Source organism: Mandrillus leucophaeus, unplaced genomic scaffold (assembly GCF_000951045.1).
Source record: "Mandrillus leucophaeus isolate KB7577 unplaced genomic scaffold, Mleu.le_1.0 Scaffold35, whole genome shotgun sequence".
Lineage (NCBI taxonomy): Eukaryota > Metazoa > Chordata > Mammalia > Primates > Cercopithecidae > Mandrillus > Mandrillus leucophaeus.
In genome coordinates this window covers 3,757,017-3,770,662 of record NW_012103698.1, presented here as the reverse complement: position 1 = coordinate 3,770,662, position 13,646 = coordinate 3,757,017, and the positions used below count along the sequence as shown (strand labels likewise).

Below are 13,646 nucleotides of genomic sequence, written 5' to 3'. Positions count from 1 at the left end.
GAGGCAGGAGAATGGCGTGAACCCAGGAGGCGGAGCTTGCAGTGAGCTGAGATCCGGCCACTGCACTCCAGCCTGGGCGACAGAGCCAGACTCCGTCTCAAAAAAAAAAAAAAAGAAAAGAAAAGATATATAAGTTATTCTGATCCACAGGGTTGAAAATATCTGCTGTATCATGGTTGAAGTATCTTATACTTCATTCTTTTAAAATCTATGCTACCACTGATTCTCCCCCCTCAACTGAGCACCTTGGACTTAATATTATTGGGTTCCTACTGCTATATTCTTAACTCTAATTCTTTTGGATACTAAACCATGAAAAATGGTTTGTATTGCATAGGTTAACTTATTTTTTTATATACTGGGTATCATTAGGATATGGTATTAAGATTTATTTTCACCTATAAATAATGTAAGCTACTTGATGATCCCACTTATGGCTGATTTCCTTCCTTATCATAGCAGAGGTGGTACTCAGAACATAATTTTATTTTCCTTTTTTTAAAATTTCAATAGGTTTTGGAGAACAGGTGGTATTTGGTTACACAGATAAGTTACTTAGTGGTAATTTCTGAAATTTTGGTGCACCCGTCACCCGAGCAATGTACACTGTACCCGATGTGTAATCTTTTAACCCTTATTCTCCCGAATCCCCAGAGTCCACTGTATCGTTTTTATGCCTTTGCATCCTTGTAGCTTAGCTCCCACTTAATGAGTGAGAACATACGATGTTTGGTTTTCCATTCCTCAGTTACCTCACTTAGAATAATGGTCTCCAATTCCATCCAGGTTGCTTCAAATGCCATTATTTTGTTCCTTTTTATGGCTGAGTAGTATTTCATGGTAGATATATACCACATTTTCTTTATCTACGCATTGATTGATGGGCATTTGGGCTGGTTCCATATTTTTGCAGTTGTGAATTGTGCTGCTAAAACATACATGTGCAAGTATCTTTTTCATATAATGACTTCTTTTCTTCTGGGTAGATACCCAGGAATGGGATTGCTGGATCGAATGGTGGATCTACTTTTAGTTCCTTAAGGAATCTCCACACTGTTTTCCATAGTGGTTGTACAAATTTACATTCTCCCCAACAGTGTAAATGTGTTCCCGTTTCACCACATCCATGCCAGTATCTATTATTTTTTGATTTTTTTATTATGGCCATTCTCACAGGAGTAAGGGGGTATCACATTGTGGTTTTGATTTGCATTTCCCTGATAATTAGTGATGTTGAACTTTTTTCATATGCTTGTTTGCCATTTGTATGTCTTTTGAAAATTGTCTATTCATGCCCTTAGCCCAATTTTTGATGGGATTGTTTGTTTTTTTCTTGCTGATTTGCTTGAGTTCCTTGTAGATTCTGAATATTAGTCGTTTGTCAGATGCATAGATTGCGAAGATTTTCTCCCACTCTGTGGGTTGTCTGTTTCCTTTTGCTGTGCAGAAGCTTTTTAGTTTAGTTTAGTCCCATCTAATTATCTTTGTTTTTCTTGCATTTGCTTTTGGGTTCTTGGTCATGAAGTCTTTACCTAAGCCAATGTTTAGAAGGGTTTTTCCAATGTTATCTTCTAGAATTTTTATGGTTTCAAATCTTAGATTTAATTAAGTCTTTGATCCACCTTGAGTTGACTTTTTGTATAACGTGAGAGAGGAGAATCCAGTTTCATTTTCTTACATGTGGCTTGCCAATTATCCCAGCACCATTTGTTGAATAGGGTATCTTTCCCCACTTTACGTTTTTGTTTGCTTTGTCAAAGATCAGTTGACTGTGAGTATTTGGCTTGATTTCTGGGCTCTCTATTCTGTTCCATTGGTCTATATGCCTGTTTTTATACCAGTATTATGATGTTTTGGTGACTATGGCCTTACAGTATAGTTTGAAGTCAGGTAATATAATGCCTCCAGATTTGCAGAACATAATTATTGATGGCCCTTGTAAATTATTTTTTGTTTATTTTATCAATCTTATTTTTTTTAATTTTTACCCATATGAATAATAGTAATTTTGCTTCTTTAGGACACCATGTAAAATTGAACCTAGTATAAACCACATCCTCAGCACCAGAAAGCCTGGAAAGGAAGAAGTAGATCCTCTACAAAGGGTTCAGAGCCATCAGCAAGCATCTGAGGAGAAGAAAGAGAAAATGATGTATTGTAAGGAGAAGATTTATGCAGGAGTGGGGGAATTCTCCTTTGAAGAAATCCGGGCTGAAGTTTTCCGGAAGAAATTAAAAGAGCAAAGGGAAGGTGTGTGTAATTCAAGTTTGTGAAGAGGACTTAACTTAGTTGTGTGAAGGTTGAGCTGATCTACTACGTCTGAAGAAAACTAACCTTATACTTTGCACCTTTATGTGATATTTCTATGGTTGTACTGTTTCTTTCTGTGTATCAGCCAAACTCCCATTGCTGCCTTCCACGAAAACTCCTTGAGGTGTGGGGGTGCTGAGTATGTTTAGAAGTAAAGGAAGAAGTTCTGAACTGTGTGAACAATTTATGTTCCCCAATACAATAAGCAGGTGGCTATGATCCCTGACATGCATATATGTGCATTCCATGCATCCCTATTAAGTACTTTCCTAATGCTATTGCTTGAAATATTCCACTTTACCTTTGATATTTTGTCTGAAATTTCTCCAGGAGCTTATTTAGATTAACCTACTAGGTCACACTGCAATGATTTAGATTATGGATATTCATATTTTTTAAAGACATTATAAATTAAAAAGGTTTAAAAATTGAGATATGGGAATTTTTGGGAAACAGGAAACAGTTCTGATTCTGGAGCCTTGAGTACTTGAAAGCAAGAGGTAGGGCAGAATGGGCTGGAAAGTAGGGAAGTAAGGCATATGAGGCTTAAGGCTTGAGAAGGTGAAGGAGAGTAAAGAAGGGTACAGAAAATGAGGTAGGGGAGGGTCCACTTCCATTTAGACATTTTTTATTAGGATCTATAAGGAGAAAGTAATGTTTCTTTTATACATGGATATCCAGAATAACCTACTAATATAGCTCAGCTCTCTTAAGAGGATGTAGTGTTTGTGGGGTTAGCTGGGAAACTTAACCATCACTTATACTTTGAGGAGCAATCTTTTCTGAGTTCCAGGTGACAACTTTGGTAAAGCAAACTGTTAGTAAGTTTGGAATTGTTTTCATTTGTTACACTAATTAGTGTCATCCAAGATTGTCAAAAGTGCTCTGGGTTCAAATTGAACCTGTGTGTCTAGGTAGGAGAGAGGGATAGTTGCAAAGCAAGGTGTTAGTTGAATAAGGGTTTTAGAAAAGGAGAACCACTCCAGCAAAGAAATAGGCTAGAAGGGTGGCCAAATATGAACCAGAAAAGGAACTAGGTATCTAGATAAAAACTGTTTCCTAAGGGAAAAGCTTAGTCTGTACCAGGTATATAGAAGGAAAATGAAAGTCCATTTTAGGGCTGAGCATAGTGACTCACACCTGTAATCCCAGCACTTTGGGGGAAAAAAGACCAGCCTGGGCAACATGGTGAATTTTCATTTCTGTGGGAAAAAGAAAAAGTACATTTTGTTTTCAACTAGCCAGAGAAGGACCTACTCTAGATTAGATGGGATTTAATTAGGAATAAGAAGGCACTGACCTCTGAGAATTTTTAAATATTCATTTCTATTGTGTTGTGTTGTTTTGTTTTGTTTTGTTTTAAATAAACGGGGTCTCCCTGTGTTGCCCAGGCTGGTCTCAAACTCCTGGGCTCAAGTTATCCTCCCACCTTGACCTTTCAAAGTGCTGGGATTATAGGCATGAGCTACCATGCAGACCTTAATACTCATTTCTCAGCTGGTCTCTGAATCTATTTCATGAGCTTGTATAAATTCCCATCTGTGTATAAGTTTGAACCCTTATATATAAATCCTCATTTCAATAAATGTGGTTTCTAGTTATTGTCAAAAACTGGCTTCGAAAACTTGCTAACTACTTACTCTCAGGGAAGAATACAAGAAAAGAAGAAGCCACAATCAGGGCCTACACAAAGGTTGTTTTTCTTTGCATTGCACTTCCAAATCATTTTTCCCTCTTCTTTCAAAAACTCTGGCTTCTTTCAGATTTCTATCCTCTAATTCTTTTCTATTTCCTGAGCCTCCTTAGTGTACTCACCTCAGACTTTTCAGTCACACCCCATCATTCATTAATTGACTAATAAGCACATGGCTCACTATCTATGCCTCTTTACCCTAACCTGCAAAACCCTGCATGGCCAAGCATGGTAGCATGTGCCTGTAGTCCCAGCTACTCAGGAGGGTGAGGCAGAAGGACTGAACCCAGAAGTTTGAGACCAGCCTGAGCAATATAGCAAGACCTCATATCCAAAAACAAACAAAACCCCATGTGACTTAGCCTTTGCCTATCTCTCCAACCCCATCTTTTTCTATTCACCCTCTTACTATGCTGCAACCACACTGAACTTCCTTTGGATTCTTAGACACAGTGGTCTTTTCCTGCATTAGGGCCTTTGTGCCACCTAGTTGGTTAGCCTAGAATCTTACCCCAGAACTTTGGCCCCTTATCATTTAAGTTACAGCTTAATAATGTCACTTTATAAGAATGATCTTCCCTGATCACTGTTCTTAAGTAGCCCTCCCTTGGTTCACCTCCATGTGTCTACCCAGTCACACATTCTCACGTCATCTATTTTATTCTTTTTCTAAACTGATTTTCTTGTGTGTGTGTTTCCCCCAAATTTGATTGTTAGCATCACATAACCAAGGACTTTGTATTATGTACCACTGAAACCTAAGTACTCAGAGTTGTGCTTGGCACATAGTAGGTAATTCAATATTTTTTTCCTTTTAGTAGAAACCTGTGTTGTTCAAAGGTATTCTGTTTTTTTATTGAATGGATAAATAAAAGAATAGAGGCCTAGACCACAAGTTGAGGACCTTGTTCCACTTAAATCATTTTCATCTGTATTAGTAACATATGTGTTGAGGAGATGAGCTCCAAAGGCAGTTTTGGACAGAATGAGTTACTATGAGGAATAATACCTCAAGCAACTTTACTGTTTCTAGCCGAGCTATTGACCAGTGCAGAGAAGAGAGCAGAAATGCAGAAACAGATTGAAGAGATGGAAAAGAAGCTAAAAGAAATCCAAACTACTCAGCAAGAAAGAACAGGTGATCAGGTAATTTTTCAATACACAAAACTAAAATTTATTGAAACAAACTTAAACATTGTAAAAATATAGAAGGTTAAAATCCTCCCAACCCCCATTTAGAGTTTCTGGTAGCTTCCTAGCTGTTAGTAGCAGGAAAGTTCAGCAGGAAAGTAATGTAACAGGTGACTTCAAATAGAATTTGTGTCATGTGAAATAAGTGGTGCAGTTTATTGACTTCTTAGTTATACTCCAAATCATTATGTTGTTAATTCTGGCTTAAGCTTTTTATTCTAGCTATGTTCCATTAAAATGGGATTGCCTAAAGAAATTTAGTATATGCCTGGCATTGCTCAGTTGAGTACAACAGTACTGGTTTAGAGTAGGAATATAAATTATTGGAAATTACTTTTGTGGTATACTCATCTTATCTTGTTAGTGGATGTCTAGGGAAAGAGTACAGTAAAGCTGATGTTAGAGCTTGAAAATAGTATTTTCTGGGTGCAAGGGACATTGATTTTGTTTATTTAATGCAAACAGCAAGAAGAGACGATGCCTACAAAGGAGACAACTAAACTGCGAATTGCTTCCGAGTCTCAGGAAATGCCAGGAATGACTCTATCCAGTTCTGCTTGTCGAGTAAACTCTTGTGCCAAGTAAGATTACATTGGTGGAAGGGACAGTGCCTATAGGAGGGCATTTAGACACAACCCTTGATTCTCTAGTGCCTTGAAGTCTCTTTTACAGTATTGACACATGGTTTTTATAAGTCTCTGTCACAACATAAGCTTTGATTCTGATTAGGGAGGACAGAGCATTGACTGTTTTCCACTGAAGAAACATGTTTCTTATAGACACAAATACATTAAATGTTTTTAAAAAACAAAATCACCCATTTCTACCACCAAGAGATGACTACCATTAACACTGTTCTGTCTTTTCTTTTGTGTTGTATTTTTGTTTTATTTTATAAAAATGTCAGCTTACCATTTTGTAATCTGCTTATACTATTAATGCAACTTGACATCTATTATCAAATATATTTCTGCAACATTTTTGATAACCAAAGGTTCCATCTTCTTTAAGAGAATTTGGATTGACAGTAATAATTTATCTTAGAGTAAATATTATATTTAATGGAGAAACCTCCTGGACTTTTAAAAACTAAACAGTTCTTTCTGTGGGTATCGAGCACATGATTTAAAACAAGTTTCTTCACAGAGAAACTTCACTTGCGGAGAACATTTGGCAGGAACAACCTCATTCTAAAGGTGAGTTGTATTTGACAACCTTGAGAAGAACTTGCTGATAACAAATGTATTATGTAATAAATGGTAAATATTTTTATTATGATAAAGGGATTGAAAGAAAGGGGGGGACTAGGATGCTAGGAATTTAGTGTAGGCATATGCTTTATGATAGGAAAGACATTTGAAGAGTTTTTTTTAAAGATTCCTCAGTGTTTCAAAATATTTGGTTTAATTGTAATTTTAAATTTACACTAACCACCAAATCTTATATTTTAGTTACTGTACACTAAACAGCCAAGACACTAAGGAAGGTGTTTCTTTTCAGGGAAAAAAAAATTTGAAGCTACTTTATATTCAAATTGGTTTTCTTCAGAACATGTTAAAAGTGGCGAAACATTAATATCTACTTGGAAATGGCTTTGCAAAAATAAAAATAAAAAACATTAAAATCTAATTAAACCTCTGTTTCTAACCAACAATTTATTGGAAATGTAAAGCATGGAGGAACATTGTTACTAACACAGGGGGATGGAGTTGGCAAAATCCAGCATCATGGGGCTAGCAACCCAGTTTGTTGAACAAAAACTCCCCCCAAAACTCTATAGAATAAAAGAGATTTAAGAGGCATTTGAACAATCACAGTATACGGATCTTAACTCTGCATTCCCAATTCAAACAAACTTTAAAAAAAAATTATTTATATTTTTTTGAGACTGAGTCTTACTCTGTCACCCAGGCTGGGGTGCCGTGGCGCGATTTCAGCTCATTGCAAGCTCTGCGTCCCGGGTTCATGCCATTCTCCTGCCTCAGCCTCCTGACAGGCTGGGACTACAGGCGCCCGCCACCTCGCTCGGCGGATTTTTTTTTTTTTTTTGTATTTTTAGTAGAGACAGGGTTTCATCATATTAGCCAGGATGGTCTCGATCTCCTGACCTCGTGATCCGCCCACCTTGGCCTCCCAAAGTGCTGGGATTACAGGCATGAGCCACTGTGCCCGGCCAAAACATTTTTTTAATTGGTAAAATATGAAATTTCTGACTGGACATTTGATATTCATAAATTGCTCATTTTATAGGTAGGTATCATGTTTTGGGATTGGGATTTTTAAAAAGCCTCTTTTAGAAATATGTACGGAAATATTTGCAGATAAAATGACATGTCTGGAATTTGGTTTAAAATAATCCTGTTGGATTGGGTTTGGGGAGTAGTGACAGTGGTAGGGAATCTAAACGGAACATGATCATCTATGTTTAGGTAATTATTAAATTGTTTAATGACCTTTTATACGTTTGAAGTTTTTTGTTATTAAAAAAACATTGCCTTGCTGCTTTCAAACAATACAAAATATTGATTAATTTATCTGGTTGTCTTGAAGAGTAAAGCATTTACTCCTAGAGTATGTATCTAGTCTCTCTTTCTCTAGGTCCCAGTATACCTTTCTCCATTTTTGATGAGTTTCTTCTTTCAGAAAAGAAGAATAAAAGGTTTGTTTGTTTGTTTGTTTTTAACTTAAGAATTTTCTGTTATTATAAGTGAGGATAAATTAGGGGCTACTGTTATGAAAAAAATTGCTAAGTGAGGTATGTCTTTTTCCAGTCCTCCTGCAGATCCCCCACGAGTTTTAACTCAACGAAGACCCCTTGCAGTTCTCAAAACCTCGGAAAGCATCACCTCAAATGAAGATGTGTCTCCAGATGTTTGTGTAAGGAGCAATATCCTTAAGTTAATGTAAACGGGCTAGTGGATTGTTTATTCAAATCCACAAAAGCTTAAGGTTAAAATTGAAACCACTGACTTGAATTAAGCACATGAAAAGATGCTCAGCATTATTACTCAACAGGGAAATGCAAATCAAAACCACAGTGAGATACTACTTTATATCCACTAGGATAGCTATAATAAAAAATTATGCACAATAACAAGTGTTGGCAAAGTTATGGAGAAATTAGAACATACATTACTGGTGGGAATGTAAAATGGTGTAGCAACTTTGGAAAACAGTTTGGCAGCTCTTTAAAATGTTAAACACAGTTACCATATGATCCCACAGTTCTGTGCCTAGGTATATACTCAAAATAATTGAAAACACATGTTCACACAAAAAATTTATACACAAATGTTCATAGCTGTATTACTCATGATAGTGGAAACAACCCCAAATGTCCATCAACTGATGAATGGGTAAACAAAATGTTGTATATCCATACCATGAAATATTATTTGGCTATAAAAAGGAATGAAGTACTAATACATGTCACAACATAGGTGAACCTTGAAAACGTTATGTCAAGTGAATGAAATCAGATACAAAGACCACATATTATATGATGTCATTTTCATGAAATATCCAGAATAGGCAAAGGTATGGATTGAAGTTTTCCAGGGGATTAGGGAGAGGGTGGTGGAGAGTGACTGCTAATGGGTATGGGGTTTCTTTTTGGAGTGATGAAAGTATTCTGGAATTAGATAGTGATGATGGTTGTACAACCTTGTGAATATACCAAAAACCACTGAAATACACTTCAAAAGGGTCAATTTTATGGTGTATGAATTATATATCAATTTTTATAAGTGAGGATAAATCACTAATTTTAAAGCCTTTTGCACTTTTAATTTTTTAACCAACATAGCAAAAGACATTTGTTCTTTTTTATATAAAATACCTTTTGTGGCAATGCAAAAGTTATGTGGGCCAATCATTTTTCTTCAGTAATGTTCTATATTAACCGCTGTAGACTAATGACATAATGCTTAGGGTGAAAAGACCCTGTGTAGACATTTAAGTCAAAATAACCTTTATCATTGGCATTTTATTAAAGTTTTAAGGAGGAAAAATCATTCTCTTCAAACCAGCCTCTGGAAGCTTGTCATGAGACTGAAAACAATTGAGTATGTTTAATCTGAAGACTTTTAAGGGGTGATGTGAGCAGTAGCTTTAGTGACTTAAAGCAGCGTTTTCCACATCCTAGGGAATCATTTGGAGGAAGTTTTTTTGAAAACACTTTTTCATTTTAGTTTCTTCTCTATTGAGGTATATTTTATATCCGGTAAACTGCACAAATATTGTACAGCAGGGTGAATTTTTCCATGCAATTTTTTCTCCTGTCAAGATATAGAATTATTTCCATCAACTCAGAAGAGACTAGGGAGTCTTTTGTGACTAACAGTGCTTAAGCCCCATTCCATCAATGTGCCATTGGAATTTCCAGGGAAGAAGTCCAACCATGTATTTTTGTCGTTTAAAAAATACTTTCTCAGATAATTCTGATACAGTTAGTCTACTGACTGCTATGAAAAGACAGTGATGTAAGAGTAATTGATTACATACTGTGTTCTGGAGTATACCACCAGAGAACATGATTAACAAGCTGGATTTGGATGCAGTGGTTCTAGATTCAGCTGTTCAAGGATACGCTTATTTGTTAAAGGAGTCCAACTTCATCTACCTTTTTTTTTTTAACCAATCTTTTACTTGGATTTTGTTACTAGGTAACTAAAATATCTAAGCTACTAGGGCTATAAGTAGTATTTGCATAAAATGTATAGATTATAAACATCTATTTTACTTTAATCACATATATAAATACATATATATATATTTTTTTTTATTTCTTTCTTTCTTTTTCTTTTTTAGATAGGCTGTCTGTCACCCAGGCTGGAGTATAGTGGCGTGATCTCAGCTCACTGCAGCCTCTACCTCCTGGACTCAAGCATTCCTCCCACCTCAGCCTCCCAATTAGGTGGGACTACAGGTGTGAGCCACCATGCCTGGCCAATTTTTTATTTTTTGGAGAGACACGGTTTCGCCATGTTGCCCTAAGCTGGTCTCAAACTCCTGGGCTCAAGTGATCCTCCCGCCTCAGCCTGCCTCCCAGAGTGTTGGGATTACAGGTGTGAGCCAATACACCTGGCCAAATCTTTTTTTTTTTTTTTTTTTTTTGAGATTGAGTTTCACTCTTTCACTCAGGCTGGAGTGAAGTGGCATGATCTCAGCTCACTGCAGCCTCTGCCCCCTGGGTTTGAGCAATTCTCCTGCCTCAGCCTCCTGAGTAGCTGGGATTACAGGCGCCTGCCACCACGCCCAGCTAATTTTTGTATTTTTAGTAGGGACGGAGTTTTGCCATGTTGGCCAGGCTGGTCTCGAGCGCCTGACCTCAGGTGATCCACCCACCTCAGCCTCCCAAAGTGCTGGGATTACAGCCACTGCACCTGGCCTATTATTTTTTTTAACTATACTTTGTTTCTTCCAGATGTACCGCCCACCTTTAGTTAGTCAGAAATTCAAAGTATATGTCAAATTGGTAATGATCTAGAAGATTAATCTCTAGTATCCATATGGGTTAAATCAAATAGGCACTATTTGTATACTACAGGTAAATATGTAAAGTGGTGTAATTTCTCTGAGGACAGCTAAGTAATACATATAAACTTTAGTGTTTATAACCTTTTGACCTGATAACTCTACTTTTAGGAATTAATCCTAAGAAAATTAAAGTGTTTCTAAAGATTTATGTATATTTAAAGTAGTTTTAAACTAGTAAAAAACAGAATAGCCTGAAAGTTGGTTAATTTCTTATAGACCCACAGTGTGGCTATTATGTTTTTAAAGAATTTTATATAGCATAGGAAGGAAAAAATACAAAAAGTATGAGAAACAGCAATACACAGTATCATGAATGCTACATTTTCCCTGGTTTTAAAACTCCTTTTTAAATGCATAGAATATGCTGTGCATGTATCCTACCAGACATACATGAATTATCTTTAAGAAATAAATAAAAATTAGGTATGTAGCATAGAGGAAGAAGACCTAAAAACTAGGAGGATAGCAGATTATTAGAATATTTACTAAGTAAAAGCCAGAAGAAAGATAGTACTTGTGCTTTAGTTCATAGGTGAAATTTGTTGAGGAACAAAACATTGCCCAATATTTTTCTTTATATGGAGAATCTTCCTGGTACATTTTTTGGATGAAGTATAGTTTACTGTGTTCATGATATAAAAACCTTTTTATCTTTGCCTAGATATTCTGATATGCTATTTCTGTATCCTATGTCACTGAGCTAATGTGTCTCTCTCAGTAAAAAAGTTCTTCATGTGTTGAAATAGTTTAGCTAAACTTTATATGGTTTTCACTTCAGGATGAATTTACGGAAATTGAACCCTTGAGTGAGGATGCCATTATCACAGGCTTCAGAAATGTAACAATTTGTCCTAACCCGGAAGACACTTGTGACTTCGCCAGAGCAGCTCGTTTTGTATCCACTCCTTTTCATGAGATAATGTCCTTGAAGAATCTCCCTTCTGATCCTGAGAGACTGTTACAGGAAGAGGATCTAGATGTAAAGACCTCTGAGGACCAGCAGGCAGCTTGTGGCACTATCTACAGTCAGACTCTCAGCATCAAGAAGCTGAGGTGATTGGGAATTTACAGGTTTTACAAACCAGATTGTTTACTCTCTTATTCTGTGTGTGTTTGTCAGTTATAGTAATCAGTTATCAAGTTCTTACTAACTGCCAGGTACTGTGCTAAGTGCTTTATATGAGAGTGGGGCTGCCCCAGATAAAATGTCAATGGTTGATTTGGATGTGAGGGTTAAAAGTAAACTTTGATGGTGAAGAAACTAAGTGGTCCGAGAGGGATATTGTACCACTGAGGAAAACTTTGCAAAGTGTACATGATTGTCAAAAAGTAGGCATTTAGTTTTTCTTTAATATTGAGTTTAAAATAGTGGTAGGATAGCTTTTGTTAATTTTATTTATTTATTTATTTATTTATTTATTTACTGAAACGGAGTCTCTGTCACCCAGGCTGGAGTGCAGTGGCGCTATCTTAGCTCACTGCAACCTCCACCTCCTAGGTTCAAGCGATTCTCCTGCCTCAGCCTCCCAAGTAGCCGGGACTGCAGGCGCGCACCACCATGCCTGGCTTATTTTTATATTTTTAGTAGAGACAGGGTTTCACCATGTTGGCCAGGCTAGTCTCAAACTCCTGACGTCAGATGATCCACCCGCCTCGGCCTCTCAAAGTGCTGGGATTACAGGAGTGAGCCTCTGCGCCCGGCCAGCTTATGTGAATTTTAAATAGGCAACTAGAGATGTGCTTTTTAAAAAAGTATCTTTTGATAGAGAGGTGAAAATGAACTATGGAATAGATATGAGGGAATGGCTTACAGCCAGGGTCTGAGCCTTGTTTTAGGTCAGCTAATTTAAACTAATTCCAGTTTTAAGAATACTTTTTAATTTGCTAATTTTTGCTTTTAAAGCTACATTTTGAGAGACCAGATGCAGTGGCTCACCTCTGTAATCCCAGCACTTTGGGAGACTGAGGGGGCAGATCACTTGAGGCCAGGAGTTGAAGACCAGCTTGGTCAACAAAAAAAAAAAAAAAAAAAATTTTTTGAGCTCTACTCAAAAAAACATTTTTTTTGAAACTTTTTCCCTACAAGCTTTTAAGCACATTTGCTAGGATGTATTCACACTGCATGATTTGGGTTTCTCTTTTCTTTGCCTAATCTTTTCTTATTGAAGAAAAAAAAGTCCAGAGAAAGGATAAAGAGGAAGAAGTGTCAATGTTAGTCAGTGTTTCTCAATATTATGGAATATAGAGTAGATATTTACTATAGGTAATATCTTTATTTACTATAGGTAAATAAAGCATAAATCCAGAAATGTATGCTGGACATGGCTTGTTCACCAGATTTAGAGGAGGTTACCTAGATTCTGATTTGGGGAAATAATGGACTTGAAAAATAAGATTATTGCTGAGTGCATTGGCTCTTGCCTGTAATCCCAGCACTTTGGGAGGCTAAGGTGGGAGGATCCCTTGAAGCCAGGAGTTTAAGACCAGCGTGGGGAACAAAGTGACGCCTTGTGTCTAATAAAAATCAAAAAAAATCAGCTAGGCATGGTAGTACTCACCCAGCTATCATTTCCTGGGCTCAAGTGATTCTCCCACCTCAGCCTCCCAAGTAGTTGCAGAAATTAGCTTTTTTGTTTTACAACCTTTTAGCTACTTGGGAGGCTGAGGTGGGAGGATCACTTGAGCCCAGGAAATTAAGGCTGCAGTGAGCCATGATCGCACCACTGCACTCTAGCTTGGGTGACAGAGTGAGATCCTGTCTCAAAAATAAAATGAAAAGTAAAAAAAAAAAAAAGAGACTATCAAATAAATTGATAACAAATTATAAATTATTTAAACCTAAATTTTATTAAATTGTATTAAAAATAAAAGTATAACATAAAATTATAAAATTTATAGATTAAGGCTGGGTGCA

At 36.7% G+C, this 13,646-nt stretch overlaps 1 protein-coding gene across 1 annotated transcript in view; it reads left to right on the top strand.

Moving 5' to 3' along the window:
* The window catches only part of BUB1B (BUB1 mitotic checkpoint serine/threonine kinase B), a 75,103-nt gene that overhangs the window by 43,533 nt on the left and 17,924 nt on the right, over positions 1-13,646 (top strand). Inside the window, exons 9-15 of the mRNA XM_011989316.1 lie at positions 2,021-2,250; positions 5,037-5,149; positions 5,660-5,775; positions 6,341-6,390; positions 7,793-7,853; positions 7,966-8,071; positions 11,511-11,785. Coding sequence (XP_011844706.1) covers positions 2,021-2,250; positions 5,037-5,149; positions 5,660-5,775; positions 6,341-6,390; positions 7,793-7,853; positions 7,966-8,071; positions 11,511-11,785 — 951 coding nt within the window. The remainder of the gene's footprint in view (positions 1-2,020; positions 2,251-5,036; positions 5,150-5,659; positions 5,776-6,340; positions 6,391-7,792; positions 7,854-7,965; positions 8,072-11,510; positions 11,786-13,646) is intronic.